The sequence below is a fragment of the Lacerta agilis genome, chromosome 9 (assembly GCF_009819535.1).
Source record: "Lacerta agilis isolate rLacAgi1 chromosome 9, rLacAgi1.pri, whole genome shotgun sequence".
NCBI classification, from domain to species: domain Eukaryota; kingdom Metazoa; phylum Chordata; class Lepidosauria; order Squamata; family Lacertidae; genus Lacerta; species Lacerta agilis.
In genome coordinates, this window is record NC_046320.1 from 11462539 (window position 1) to 11477883 (window position 15345).

The 15345-nt window shown below is 43.7% G+C and overlaps 1 protein-coding gene across 1 annotated transcript in view; it reads left to right on the plus strand.

The window, feature by feature from the left end:
- Window positions 1-15345, plus strand: part of CRMP1 (collapsin response mediator protein 1) — a 33996-nt gene that overhangs the window by 4564 nt on the left and 14087 nt on the right. The window contains 4 exon segments of the mRNA XM_033160258.1: window positions 4808-4896; window positions 9101-9285; window positions 12919-13083; window positions 14956-15017. Coding sequence (XP_033016149.1) covers window positions 4808-4896; window positions 9101-9285; window positions 12919-13083; window positions 14956-15017 — 501 coding nt within the window.

Consider the following 15345-nt stretch of genomic DNA (forward strand, 5'->3'; position numbering starts at 1 on the left):
CACGGAGCGCCACGAGGCTGTCCATAGGTGCGCGGGAGCGCTCCTGCGTGGCATAATCCTGCCACATGCTTGCTTCGAAAGTCAGTCCCATTGTGTCCAGTGCGGCTCACTCCCTGTAAGTGTGATTAGGATCGCATGTTTAGATTTCTTTTAAAGGACAACACAGAGAAGGAAGAAATTCTGCGGCACAGGAAATTCTGAAGTGCCCTTTGCAGACGCACAAAAGGCTGCCTGCTGCTCTAGGGTGGGAGGTGGCGCATTGTGTACTATTCACAGATAGAAACATTGGGGTGTGATGCAGCGCGATGTCGCTGTAGCACCACATGGAAATGGAAAAGGAGAAGCTGTGGATGCCCACAAGTTTCCCTCTGAAAATCCAGGTATTGCTGGGAGCAACCGGGAATCCATCTGGATACTATTATTATTAAATTTATGTACCTCTCTATACCCGCAGGTCTCAGGGCGGTTCACAGGATTTATTTTAAACAATAAATAATGTACTTGTTTCTGTTTGAGACTCCACCCGTTTACCCAGACACCCAGGGTTGTGCAAACCTATTTTGTTAAGAATCTTGCTAGACGTCTCCATGTTTCATTAAAACTTCTCAGATTTATAGCTTAAGAAAAAACCGTAACGTTTGCTTTAAATTTCCTTGTGGCAGCAACTGGTTGTAATGTGCAGATGTGTGGATTGTCTGTTTCCCCAAAACATCAAAATCTGACGGACCTCCAAACCTGTTTCAAATGGCATGTTAGGTGAAATTCTTGATTGCAACCCTGATCACAACGTTAAGTAAGGGATAGTTGGGTCCAGGGACAAATTTGATTAGGAGTTAGTCCAACAAGTTGGCAGGAGCTTAATTGCATAAGGAAGATGCAAGCATCTTAGAACTGTCCAGCAACATTAAGGCAGCAATTTTCAGTATTTGGAGGACATTGAACCACACCAGCACCAAACTGGGCAATATTTCAACCCTCCTCCTCTTGCCCCCAGCAGACATTTGGCATTTTGTGGCCGTTGAACAGACTCGTTCCTTGTGGGGCTTTTGGAGATGATCCACCCCCTTAGGAACCAAATTCTAATCCTGAACCATTTGGCAGACAAGTATGCTGGCAAAGGCCCAAAAGCTCTCCATGTCGCCTTTATTGACTTTAAGCAAGCCTTTGACCAAATTCCCAGGAACCAGCTATGGACAAAACTGGCAGCGACATCTATCGACCGCCGTCTTCTTCTCCTGATTATCAACCTGCATACAAATACCTTCTTGAGAATTAGGTTAGATAATAAGGGGTTAGTTTCCAATCCGGTTGCCACCACTAGGGGGGTAAGACAGGGCTGTTTGCTTGCCCCTGCCCTGTTCAATTTTTATATTAACTCGCTAGTGGCTCATATGGCCAATGCTGCTTTCCATCCTCCAAAATTAGCAGGCCGAGCTTTGAATGTCCTCCTGTATGCGGACGATGCTGCCCTTTTAGCTATTTCCCCCATTGGGCTGAGGAGGATGCTTCGAGCACTTCATGAATACGAGATCCAACATGAGCTCCAACTTAATTATGCCAAGACCAAAATAATGGTCTTTGCTGCTCGACCGAAACTCCATTCGTGGTCGATTAATGGTATTCCCCTAGAGCAGGTTAGCTGCTTCAAATACCTGGGCCAGGTAGTACGATCAAACGGGTCTTTCTTGGCACACAGAGAATATATAGCCACAAATGCATCTAAAGCAGCCTTGCTGATTAGATCCCTGTATGCCAAGAAACAGGCCCAAACAGTGGAAGTTGCCCTGAGACTCTTCCAAATGAAAGTCCTTCCACTATTACTGGTGGGCATTGCTTTGGGCTCACGTAGAGACTTTGAAAGATTGGAATCTATCCAGTCACAATTCCTTAGGGCCATTCTCAGGATCCCCCCTTCCGTTGCGGGTGCGGTCATGAGACTAGAGACCGGCTGCCAAGCCTTTAGGTATGTGGCCCTGAAGGCAAAATTATGGCTATGGCTCAAGTTGTGCTTTAGACCGGTGGGTTTGGCCCCCCTGATACTGAAGGATAATTTTAAATCACCATGGGAAGGGGAGGTGGTGGAGGAAGTGCAGAAGTGCGGACTGTCCTCCCTCTATATAGAGTCCATGACTTATAAACACGCTAAAGCGGTGATTGCTCAGAGATTGGGGGATATCGTCAGACACGAGGACATAGCCCGCGTGAAACCTGGGATGTTTCTGGGGGAGCAGGTGTATCGGGCTGCACCAGCCTGTTACCTGGCGGATATCCACTATGTGGAATACCGCAGACTTCTCACTGCGGCCAGACTGAACGTTCTTGATTCGGCGGTTTTGAGGGGAAGATTTAGAGGAGTTCCATATGATCAGAGAACGTGCCATTGTGCTTTAGGAGAGGTAGAATCCACAGAACACATTCTACTGAGTTGTCCCTTTTATAACGATTTAAGGCAGTATCTCATAGCCCCATATTTATCTCAGTTTAGCTCTCGTTTAAGAGAAAGGCAGGTAGCATATCTGCTGAATAAGCCCACTGGGAAAATAGCCTTATCTGTGGCTAAATTCCTCTTCCTGGCACTCAAGTGTCGGAAGCGCAAAATCGAATGTCTCGATGTGGGTTATCTGTATGAGGTTTACTAGTGCTGTCCTATTTTTAATTTTTAATTGTGTATCCCTCTGATGTTTTTAGTTCTATAATCTTGTATTGAGAAATGTTTTTCTTCTTTCTGACTATCGGTCGAATAAAGGATTTGTATGTATGTAACCAGAAGGATTGAATACAGTATAGAGCAGGGGACCAGGTTAGTGCTAACTCCAACAGCTGCTCAAAAGAACACCAACTGTTACTTTTACTGACAGAAAAACAGCATTTGGAAAATTATTTTGAACAAACCAATGAGGTGGAAAGGGAGGTGAGACAAACGAAGAAGTTCTCATCACATCCTCTTGACAAAACATGTGAATTTGAAGCACAGGGGGAAAGGCAGGGTCGCTGGAACAGCTTGGTTTATTTCAACGCACCTGCTAATGTCTCTTTAATGCACAAGCTTTTAGTCGGCAAACGTTCCCCTGCTGTTTATTTCTGTGTCAAGAAAGCCTTCACCTGCTGAAAGTCTGCACACTAGACAGCTAGTCAAGATGCAGGAGCAAGTCCAGGAAGCAAGGTGTTACACCAAGATCACCTGGAGGGTCCCCACACTGACTTAAATCTTGTGGACTCTCTGAGTTTTAACTGCTCCTCAGCCTTAACTGCTGTTTCTCTGCTGCTGCAGTCTAGGAGTCAGGGAAACAGAGTTGCCCTATTTTTCCTGCCAGGTTCCCTGTGCCTTCAAAAGCTACATTACAACACACACCTGTGGCACACCTGTGGGTGTATGCCCATATATTAAGTATGAGGTTTATTTTGAGCCACAGGGTGGTTGGAGTTCTTCAGGGAAAAGGCTAACTCGTACAGGAAAATTAGATGAACTGTTTCAGTTACCCATTTTAGAATAGAATCAACAAATTCATATAGCTTTCTTATAATGGTTAGCTTCATCAGTATCTGAAAATTCAAACAGAGGCTCTTTATCCTGTCCAATGCTAAATGTAAATTCACGAAACTTGTTAACATACCATATTTCTAGCACACATTATGAGCAAAATGATCAAGACTTATTTTAAGTTTAAAGGTTGGCTGGAATTTTTTGTTGTTGCCCAGTTACAAATTGGAGCCAAATTATTGCAGAGTTGTACTTCGATTTAGCAACTCCCAATAACAAAATTTAGGAAGCAAAAAAAGAAAAGAATTTGCAGGACGGGATTATCTGTTGTAGAAATGCTCACACATAACCTGGTTGAAAACTCATAATAATCAAAACAAAATAAAATAAAAAATTCCTTCCAGTAGCACCTTAGAGACCAACTAAGTTTGTTCTTGGTATGAGCTTTCGTGTGCATGCACCAAGAACAAACTTAGTTGGTCTCTAAGGTGCTGCTGGAAGGAATTTTTTATTTTAGTTTGTTTTGACTGTGGCAGACCAACACGGCTACCTACCTGTAACTCATAATAATCAAATACTGAAAGTGTTTCTGGTTGGAGAGTCAGTTGGAAAAATGTAGTAGACCCTATAAATAGCCCCTCTGACCAAACTAACTTTTGGAAAATAAAAAGGATGTTTATAACTGACCAGGAGGCTAGGGGAGCATACTTCTTGGATACAGAATGTTTTCTGGAATAAAAAAAAATAAGTGTTAGCTTGAAGGTGGAATTGGGCAAAGAAGAGGATTTAGTCAGGGCCACACACCATCACAGAAGCCGAACAGCCCTGCTCTGCACTGATATCTCCTTTGGTGATGAACTGGTGCTGGTCCTGCTGAAAAAGCCAATCTGTGAAGGTTCCTGGCCCACTGCTAAGAAGAGCAACCGTAGTCCACTTCAGTGTTGGGAAAGGGTGCTAATTGTGTTGCTATATGCTTGGTTGGAGATAATGTTGAACATTTCAGAATTCATTTCTCACAAGTTACCAGAAACACATTAAGTGGCTAAAAACTTAAGAAAAACACTCAGAAAATGTGACCTGAGAACAGATATCCTAATCTTGAATTACAGCAGTGATACACAAAAGCTCATACCAAGAACAAACTTATAGTAGTTGGTCTCTAAGGTGCTACTGGAAGGATTTTTTTATTATTATTATTATTTAGCAGTGATATTGTACATGAAGATAGTACTGCAGTTCTCTTAATACCTTGTGCTGTTGATGGTTAACTACATGTTTTTAAGTAAGCTATTAGACCTAATTCTTTTTCTCCTTTCCCCCCTTCAGAGTGAACGCCTGCTCATTAAAGGTGGACGGATTATTAATGATGACCACTCCTTCTATGCAGATGTTTACCTGGAAGATGGGCTGATAAAGTTAGTTTTAAAACTTTGAAGTTTCTGTGTATGTTTGGTGATGCAAGAGCTGCTAGCAACATTATGGTTTACTTGCCTATTTAACATCTCTTATCTATAGTCAAAGCTATAGACTCCCCATCCAGTCTTTTCTGATATCAGTAGACTGGATTGATTCCAGCCCAAAGTTTCTATTTGGGGTATGTTCACATTAGCAAGGTCAAACATACACCCCTTCTGTGTTTCAAACTGCATTTCACAGCGTTGTTAACATCAGGGGGGGGGAGTGTCTTCACCCAACAGACATGAACTTTTTGTGGGAATGTTTAGGAGCGTGGATGATGATATATTACTTCATATATCTCATCCCAGCTTGAATTAACAAGCTCCAAACTTAGCAGAGTTACATTCCCTTTTAAAACACAGCAGAAAACGGTTGCATAGGCTTGCTAAAGCCTCTAGAAGAAATATATATTCCTGGTATATTCCCCTTGTTCCCTCTTAAAAGTAAAGACACAACACAGTACTATTTATAAGATATAAAAGAGTTTACTTACAGTCATCCATGAGTTACAGTACAGGCTCAGAGAGGCAGATAACCTTAGATAAATGTATTTACATGTAGTGAAGCTGATTCCATAGGGGAACAGGCTTCACCTCTGCTCCTCTCAGCTGCAAGCTGAGAGAGAGGATCCTGCTTGTTCAAAAGACGAGGCAAAATGGGGAAGATGGGGGCTGCTTCCTGTGGTTTTGTGAAAACCTGCCTAGGTGAAGCCACACCCATCTCCAGTTAGATGGAGGAAGTTGTCTCAGTCCAGGTAAACAGGAAGTTAAGGCTGGAGGACTGAGACACCTTCATGTCCACTCTAGCAATGTTGTGTTTTGACTGCTCTGTGTTTACATCCCACACTTTTTGGTTTCTCTGCTCCCGCAACACCTGCCCTCCCATACTCCTATTTTGTCATCTGTGCAGGTTGCTCATCTGTGCATGTATGATGGGTGTTAGGATATGTTCACATTAACCACTTCTTCTGCATCCAGTTTTTTAGTTAGATTGAAGTTGGCTTGAGCCAGGGGCAGGGGACGGCCCGCCCCGGGTTCCAGGGGAGGGGGGTGACACTTTGGCTGGCCCTCCCTACCACACCCCACCGGATGGGCCCGAATGGGGGCATGCCACCTTTCCCCCTTCAAGCGGCTATTTTTCGGCGCGAGGAGGGGGCGTCACGCTTGTCGCTGGCATGACACCCCCTCCTCGCTGGCCCACCCCTCGCACAGAAAAAAAGCCACGGAAAAGGGGAAGCTTCCCCTTTCCCCCCTTTCAGCGGCATCCACGTGCGTCGAGACGTCACGACGACGTCACGATGCATGCGTCGTGCCCCTCCCCCAGGAGGGTACCTCCGTGCCGCCGCCGCCCTGGGCAGCGCAGAGACTTCCTCCGCCCCTGGCTTAAGCAAGATGCCATGTGAAAAACTTTCCGTGGAAGCACAGTGGTAAGTGGTAAGTGAACATGCCCTTAGTTATAGGCATCTATCTGTCTTGAGAGACATTGGAGTGTGTAAACCGCTGTGTTAGTGACCTCCCTGGGGTGCAAGTCTGGGCAGTGTGTATCAAAGTCCTGGGCTGGACCCCCTTTTCAGCTTCGCTAATGCGGTCCTAAGGAAAGCAGAACAATATGGCTGGGATGCAGGAGTTGCCGGAAGGAGGAGTTCAAGGTGCCACCCAACCATCTTAGGGATTCCCTTCTGGATTTGTGTATGGTTAACTCCTTAGGCTTTTCTTCTCCTGAAGATTTCCCACAAGGCACCAGAGGTTTAGGATCAGAGTTTTCCTTCTCCTAAGTGAGCTACCTTCCCAGGTTGATGAGCCTCATCTGCTCCCCCCCCCATTTCCCCCTACAGGGCATGCAAAAACCACCTTCTTGACCATTGAAACCCACCATTGGTCTTGTCCACCCCATCCACTGGAGCTTGTCTTGGCATGCAAGGGGAAGTCTCTAACTCAATGGGTTATCTAGGTAGTCGAAGCCGTTTCCCAGGGTGTGGCCACTGTCACATGCTAACAGCTTACAGGAGGCACACGGGAAAGGGTGCAGGGTGAGGACCAAAGGTGGACAAACTACCCAGAAGTAACAGCCTCTGGTGGGGGACACATGCCCTTGGTATAGTGTAGAAATCACAGCATAGAGGCTGTTAGGCAAGCATGTAAAGGTAAAGGGACCCCTGACTGTTAGGTCCAGTCGCTGACGACTGGGGTTGCGGCGCTCATCTTGCTTTACTGGCCGAGGGAGCCGGCGTACAGCTTCTGGGTCATGTGGCCAGCATGACTAAGCTGCTTCTGGAGAACCAGAGCAGCGCACGGAAACGCCGTTTACCTTCCCGCTGGAGCAGTACCTATTTATCTACTTGCACTTTGACGTACTTTCGAACTGCTAGGTTGGCAGGAGCAGGGACCAAGCAACGGGAGCTCACCCCGTCACAGGGATTCGAACCACCAACCTTCTGATCGCCAAGTTTACACCACAGCGCCACCCGCGTCCCTAGGCAAGCATGTACTTCCAGTCAAAGAATTTTAATGATGCATAGAAGGGGCTTAGCTGTTTTAAAACCTAATGTCTCAACAACCAAAACTGATCTGTAAAAATGTTACATGGAAAAAATACGAGAGAGACATTGCACACACTTTTGTAAATCAAGAAAATCTTTAATAAAAAATAAAAAAAATAAAAAAGGATTTCCCCACGTGAAACTACTGATTTGGATGTAGATTTGACACTATGATGGCCAAACTAGATATGCCTTGGTGTGTGTGGGGGGGGGGGAGAGTGTTGTTTATCAGAGAAATAGCAGAAAAGTAAGAAATTGCAAGAGGTATAGAATTGTTGTTGGGTTTTTTTTTAATCTTTGCTGTGGTCCAGTTTATTACTGGTTGGGAGTGGGTTGCAATCTTCTTTTTTGTTAAATATTTTTTTATTAATTTTCAATTACAGAAATCCAATATGCACCAAATTATATTAATACCAAATAACAATACCAATTCAGATACAAATCAATTACATAGCCAGTTATCAATTTTGTGTGGCTTCCCATGTGCTGTTCTTCAGGGTCTGATTCCCTTTAATTCTGCCTCCAAACTATTGCTCAAACCAAATACAATCCATTCTTGATAAAGATCCCTTATACCACAGCTACAATGATTAACTTCAGATAAATGAGATTTAATTTCTTTGTTCTCAAAATCAGTGGTTCACAATTAGCTACCAGTAAGTACTGTGCACTCACTGTTTTTCAAAAACCAAGCCATAGACCCCCTCCTTTTGGAATTTTTGATACCTCTATGGCAGTTTTTGTTACACGAATGGTGTCAAGGACTCCCTGGGTGGGTTACACGGAATCCCTGAGGTTCGCAGGCCACCAATCGGGAACCACATCTCTAAATGTTTAATTGGCATGCCTGAAGCTTGTTCAGCCACCGCACAGCTGCATAGCTGTTGTTTCACTGTAGCACTGCCTACGGGCAACTGTGTCCATGGGGTTCCAGGGTCTACCTTTAGCTCCAGCTTCTAAGTTCTGATACATCTTAAGAATGTTCATGATTCCTGCATTGGAGAGGGTTGGACTACATGACCCTTGAGATCCCTTCTAACGCTACAATCCTGTGATTCTGTGATTCTTCTTTGATATCATAAGAGCCCATTGGGGGGGGTATGAGAAGGACAGTGGGAGAGAGGTTTGCAAGTAGCAACTGATAAGTTTAATCAATTACCCGGTATATTATCACAAGAAATATACAACCCAAATAGTTCATCACACTTCACAAAGGCATGGGCAATTTGCACCATTCTTCCATTGCCAACATTTGTGTTATGATTTGAATGTTTTGGAACTGCATCTGTGATATTTTTTCTGGTAGTGGACATAGAAATAGCTTCACTGTGGTGTAAGGAAAGCTACAGTATATGACACAAGCGGTTTGCAGGAATTCTAAGCAGCATAAAAACCAGCCCATGAAATACTGTAGCTAAACTTTCATTTGCAGGATCTATGATTGAAAAATGCATGCAAAACGCAGTGAGATCTATTGGGATGCAGGAAGCTGTATAATCACTTGTTAGACCCTAATATGCACATGATTCAACTGAAGTTGAGGTTTATATTTGAAACCTTCAAGATTGTTGTTAATGTTTCTAGACAAAAGAACCAAAATAGCCCTTCTTCCTTTTTGTCAGACAAATAGGAGAGAATTTGATTGTTCCTGGTGGAGTGAAGACCATTGAGACTAATGGGCTTATGGTTATTCCTGGAGGCATCGATGTCAATACTTATCTGCAGAAGCCCTCTCAAGGCATGATGGCTATTGATGATTTCTATCATGGCACAAAGGCAGCTCTAGGAGGAGGCACAACCATGATCAGTAAGTACTGGAAATGCTCAGCACTTCATAATGGCAAAGCTGAGGATGTGTCCCATTTTTCACAGAAGCACTAGAGAAAGGTTTAGTTTCATATGGCACAGGAGAGCAAACAAGCAAGTCCAGACTCCTCTCCCCATAGAAGGCAGGAATAGCTGAAGCTTCAGTGGCTGAAGGAAAACGAACTGCTGGTGAACGAAAACATTAGATTTTTAACTGGGTATGTTGTTGTTGTTGTTGTTGTTGTTGTTGTTGTTGTTGTTGTTGTTGTTTCAATTTATTAGTCCCTTACCACATAACTCTCCAAGTGACTTCAAAAAATTGAAAGCTGAAAGAATGGCAAAAAAAAAAAAAATCCTGAAAAAGAACAATGTAATACAATAGTAACCATATCTGCCCTGGGGCCATAGGGTGAAGGGGAAGGAAGGAAGGAAGGAAGGAATAAAATAATCTATAAAAGAAATCTATCAAAACAGCAGCAAGAACTTCAGCAGCAAAAGCACTCTATCAATAGACAGCAAAATAAAACAGGCAGCGACCATTTCTCACAGGGGTTCCATTCCCAGCCCCCACATGCGTTGGCAGAGAGTGTATAAGAGTGCCCTGCCTGACCATTATGCCCCACCCTCTTTATTATTATTAAAAATTTATAGGGTTTTTACAATTTAAAACACAAAACATTTACATGGTTAAATTTTTTCATACTCCCCCTTCTCCCACCAAGGGGAGCAAATAACCAAGCCCCCCCCCCCTCACTGGAGCACTTACACAATCTTTTCAAATTTAACCAATTAACTTGTATAAATCATTGCTTAAGCCTGGCCCTTTTCCTGGCCAGAAATTCTTACTTTCCTTAATTTCATCCTCAATTGACTTCCTCACATCCACCCCCCCCCCCGTTGAATTCCAAATCAAAACCTAATTCCCAGTTTTCCAATTCACCCTCTATTCTACTTTACACACTATAACCTTCCTCCTTATCACTTTTAAAAATATTTGTTCATCCGACTTAATTGCTCATAATTTTAACTCGACCTCGGCCTCTTAGTACTTCTGAAGTCTTCTAAGGCCTTAATTAAATTTTCAATATTCAAACGAGTTTATGCCCCACCCTCTTTCTCCCCGTTCTTCCCTCGTTTTGCCACCTTCTGGGTCTCTGAAAGGACCCGCGCATCGGTGATCATGCGTCAACCAGAGGTGCCGAAAATGGTTGCCTTTTTTTTTTTTTACTTAGCATAGGTTAAGTGATGAAGCAGGGTGGACCTGACTGTGGAGAGCTTTCACAACTTCCATGAGATGAGCACCCAGAGAAGGGCCCTGGATGAAAACCAGAGGGTCTGGGTAGGTTCAAATCATGAGTGGGGTTTGAAAGATATTGGGGCTGTGAGCCATACAGAGATTTAAGGTTAAATCACCACTTTGAATGGGGCTTGGACTGGCAGCCGCTGCGGCTGATTCAAGGGCTGGTGCCACATGATCCATTTGCCCTAAACCTCTTAGCAATCAGGTGGGTCCATTCGACGCTGCCTAGATTCCAAATCCTCTTCAGAGGCACCCCTGTGTAAAGCACATTGCAGTAATCGAGAGGGACACTATCTAGAGCATCCTGCATGCCACTCAACTGGACAGGAGAGCCATCCTCTAGCAGCATCTCAGTCTTGTCTGGATTAAACTTCAGCCCATTGCTCCTCATTCAGTCCCTTGTAACCAGGCAACAGTTCAGCACATCCGCTGCCGCACCTGCAGAAGATGAAAATGAGGAACAGAACAGGCTGTCCTCAGGATACTGATAACAATGCACTCCAAAACTGAGTACGACCCCACTTAGCAGTTTTAGTGTCATAACGTCAGTAAAACACTTTACATTTCATCTTAGTGTGTGATCACACCGGCTTTGGCTGGTTTACTTGTGGCCCTGTGCAGAAAATTTGAGCTTAGCTCAGTGATACACCCTCTGTATCGCTGTAATACGCTCCTTATGTGACTGTTTTTAAAGACTGTTAGGAAACCAGTTGGTACAGAACATCGCAACAAGAATGCTGGTAGCGGCCAAGCGTTCAGAACATGTTGTGCCACTTCTGCACAGGTTACTACAGCTGCCTCTTTGTTTCTGGGCCCAGTTTAAAGTTCTGGATTTGGCCTTTAGAGCCCTATGTGATTCAGTACCAAGTTATCTGAGGGGCCACCTGCATCTATATGAGCTTTCCTGGGCTTTCAGACCTGCTTCTGAGGCCCTGCATTAGTCTGATGGGTACCAGGTACAGGGGCTTTCAGGTGGTGGCCTTGTAGTTATGAGTGCTCTCCCTTGGAAAGCATGAGTGACCCCATTTTTCGAAATGTCTAAGAAACTACTAAAACTTTTTGTTTCTGTCTTTTTATTATCTGCTGTTGCTTTAAAAATTATTCTAATGTTTTAGTGGCTATTATTCAGTTTTAATCAGGTATGATGCCTTGTTGTTGTTGTTGTTGTTGTTGTTGTTGTTGTTATTAAGTCATAAATTTTGGACACTTGTGTTGAAGTGGCTGTTGCACCTTAAAAAGTAACATACTAATCAGGTAATAAAATAAACAAAACTGTTGAGAATGATTGGTAAAAGGTGTTTTTTCAGCATATGCCCCCTGTTAGATGCATGTAGTCTATTTATATAACAAATTGAAAGACTGCCGTGGAGCTAAACTGTGGAGCTGGGCGAGAGAATTTGTCAGTGAGGAGCTAGGTGGGAAAAGGAGCCTATTTCTAGGAAGAGAGAAGAGAGCAGTGTGTGAAGGTGCCATTGAGAGTGGCTTCATTTTCCAGCTCTTTTATTCTCAGCAGTTGGGTGGGCAGCGGGGCAAAGGAAGACAACAAGCTATGATTAAGCCAGGGTGTCAGTATGGGCATAACAGCAAACTGTGATTTATGATCCTAGTTTGCTGTCTCAAGCATACTATGGTCAGTGTGCCTGCTGGGGTTCAGGCATGCAGACAGGCTGGGGTTATGCTAAAAAAACAACAACAGCCCAACCCTATGGCTTGGTGTTACTTCCAACATGGGCCGCTTTGGTGCTTACTCCTAAGTGTGCATTGAAGAAGAAGAAGAAGAAGAAGAAGAAGAAGAAGAAGAAGAAGAAGAAGTGGAGTTTGGATTTCATATCCCGCTTTATCACTACCCGAAGGAGTCTCAAAGCGGCTAACATTCTCCTTTCCCTTCCTCCCCCACAACAAACACTCTGTGAGGTGAGTGGGGCTGAGAGACTTCAGAGAAGTGTGACTAGCCCAAGGTCACCCAGCAGCTGCATGTGGAGGAGTGGAGACGCGAACCCGATTCACTAGATTATGAGTCTACCACTCTTAACCACTACACCACACTGGCTCTCCAAGGCTGCACATATTTCTTAGGGGATGGCCTGTTCTTACTGGCTTAGTCAGCTCAGTGTCCTGCTTTTCGGAAGAAATGGGCAAGATCTAACTTAAGTTAATTCAAATAGTTCTTCCTTGCACAGAGAAGCGACTAGTTTATTTAAACCCTTCAAAAACAGCGTGGCAATGAAACAAGAGGTTTCAGAACCTGTTTTGTTTCATGTACTATTGCATCTGTTGATAAAATGTGGGCTGAACTTTATTTGCCTATTAACAAATACTTCATCCTCATTGCAGTTGACCATGTACTTCCCGAACCCAGCTCCAGTCTATTAACCTCCTTTGAAAAGTGGCATGAGGCAGCAGACACTAAGTGCTGTTGCGATTACTCTCTCCATGTGGATATCACCAACTGGTATGATGGAATCAGGGAAGAGCTGGATATCCTGGTACAAGATAAAGGTTAGTAACAGCCTAGCAGAATAGTCAGATGAAGAGATGAAAATATGGGGGACATTGTCAAAAACCTTACTAAAATCATGATACACAACGTCCACAGCAATACCCTGATCTACCAAGCTTGCAATTCAGTAAAAAGAAAAAAAGAAATGAGATTTTTCTGGCATGATTCGTTTTTGAGAAACCCATGCTGGGTCTTAGTAATCACAGCATCCTTTTCTAAGTTCTTGCAGACTGTTTAATTATCTCTTCTAGGACATTCCTGGTATCAATGTCAAATTGACTGGTCAGTAGTTACCTGTATCTGCTTTCCCCCCCTTTTCGGAGATGAGGACAACATTTGCCCTCTTCCAGTCCTCAGGGACCTCACCTGTCCTCCAAGAATTCTCAAAGATCACGTCTCCAAGCGCCTCTCTGTGCTCTCTGTCTCTTGTATCACAAACTATCCTGTTTTTGCATTCCAAAAACGTATTTAAAAATTCCATTCATTCTCAAACGTGGTATTTTTACAAATAGCTTGTTGCACTCATAAAGCCCAAGTTCATTCACTAAACACTGCTTCTCTCCATAACTCAGTAAACCATCCTCTCAAGTCTGGTGTCTGACAGCTCTTCCAGTGTTAGCATATATAAATAATTTTCTGCAACAATAATAAAAAGGAACATTCCGTAGGTTCCTTTATTGTTAATCTGGCGGTGTAGCCAAATATGAGCAGTGCTGAGCACAAGCCACGCTTGCAAAGGAACACTTGGGAATGCATTCCAAGGGTTGGGATTGTTCCTTTGTAGTTACGGCTTTACCTGACATGCACCTGATACCTTCTGCCATCAGACGAGGTTCAAGTGGGCAGAGGAAGTGGGGTCCACCCCAGGTGCCACCTCTGAGGGGGGTGACAAGTGGGCATCCTGCGGGGGGCTCGCCTTGCCACCCCCGGGCATGGCTGGGTGAGCTGCTGCCACAGCCGTGTATGGAGGATCCTCCGCTCACGGCTGCATCCTCTGCTTCTGCCCATATGGCGCTCAAGTGGCGGTGGCAAACTGCCCGGTGGCGCATGCACGACTGCGCTATGAACAATGCTGCGCATGCGCCCTACGTACGGCGGACACGCATGTGCCGCCGGGCGGTTTGCCCTGCCCCCCGACACCCAGCACCAGGTGCCGGTTCTCCTTCCTTCGACCCTGCAGGGAGGAAAGGACTCATGGGCCCAAAATAGGACTTCTGGCAGGCTTAATGTAGCTTGTGGTCTGATGGTGGCCCATGCCTGGGCTAGGTTATTTGTGATACACTGAACACTCTGTGAATCAGGAAAAAGAACTGTGAAATAAAAGCGGAGACAACACTTTCTTAAAAGACAGCTGCACGTAATTACATTTTTTTTTTCCTGCCAGAAGCTTGCACTCTTAAGTGGATCTGATCATTAACTTGACTTTGCAAGCAGAAAATGAACTAGTTGGACTATTAAGCTTAAAATAGAAGTAGCCATGCGTGCATCCGTCATCGTATTTTCTGTGGCGGCATCTGCACAATGCATCCACCTTCCCTGCCTTTTAAAAAAAAAACCCAAAAACAGCTGTGCTCCCAGCTTTCACTGGTGCTTGACCTGGATATATCATATCTTTAACTCTGCCTTATATTTTTATTTGAACTATCTTTCCGTATTTTAATGTTTGATATATTTTTAAATATTGTATACAACTTTGAGATGATATGGGAGTAAACAAATAATAAAAAAATAAATTAAAACTGTTTTAACATGAACAGTATTAATATGAATATGTGTGGTATATATGTGAATATTTATGAAGGTAACTGTTTCAGAATGCTTAAAAAATGCACATTCGCTTTATTCTGAATAATTTTTTTCCTTGTAAATAGGAGTTAATTCTTTTCAAGTCTACATGGTCTACAAAGATCTCTACCAAATGACTGACAGCCAGGTAACCTGTGTATTTTCATATGAGATCTCTGAATCACAGGAACTCTCCTAATTGGGATCCATGCTTTTGAATTAAGTTTAAGTTTCATATGGGTGTGTGTTGAAATGTGACCAGTCACTTCCCTCTCCTTCCTCTGAAATGAAAGGTATTGTAATATCTTTGGAGTCATGAGTTTCAGGTGGGCTAACACTTAGTTTTTAATTGAAATTGTGATGAATGTATTGTACATATTACAGTTAAAACATAGGATTATGGCAGAATCTATTGAGCACACAAATTTGGAGTTTTGAAACGTGTCATTTCCAGAACCTTTACTGGTATGGCCTCT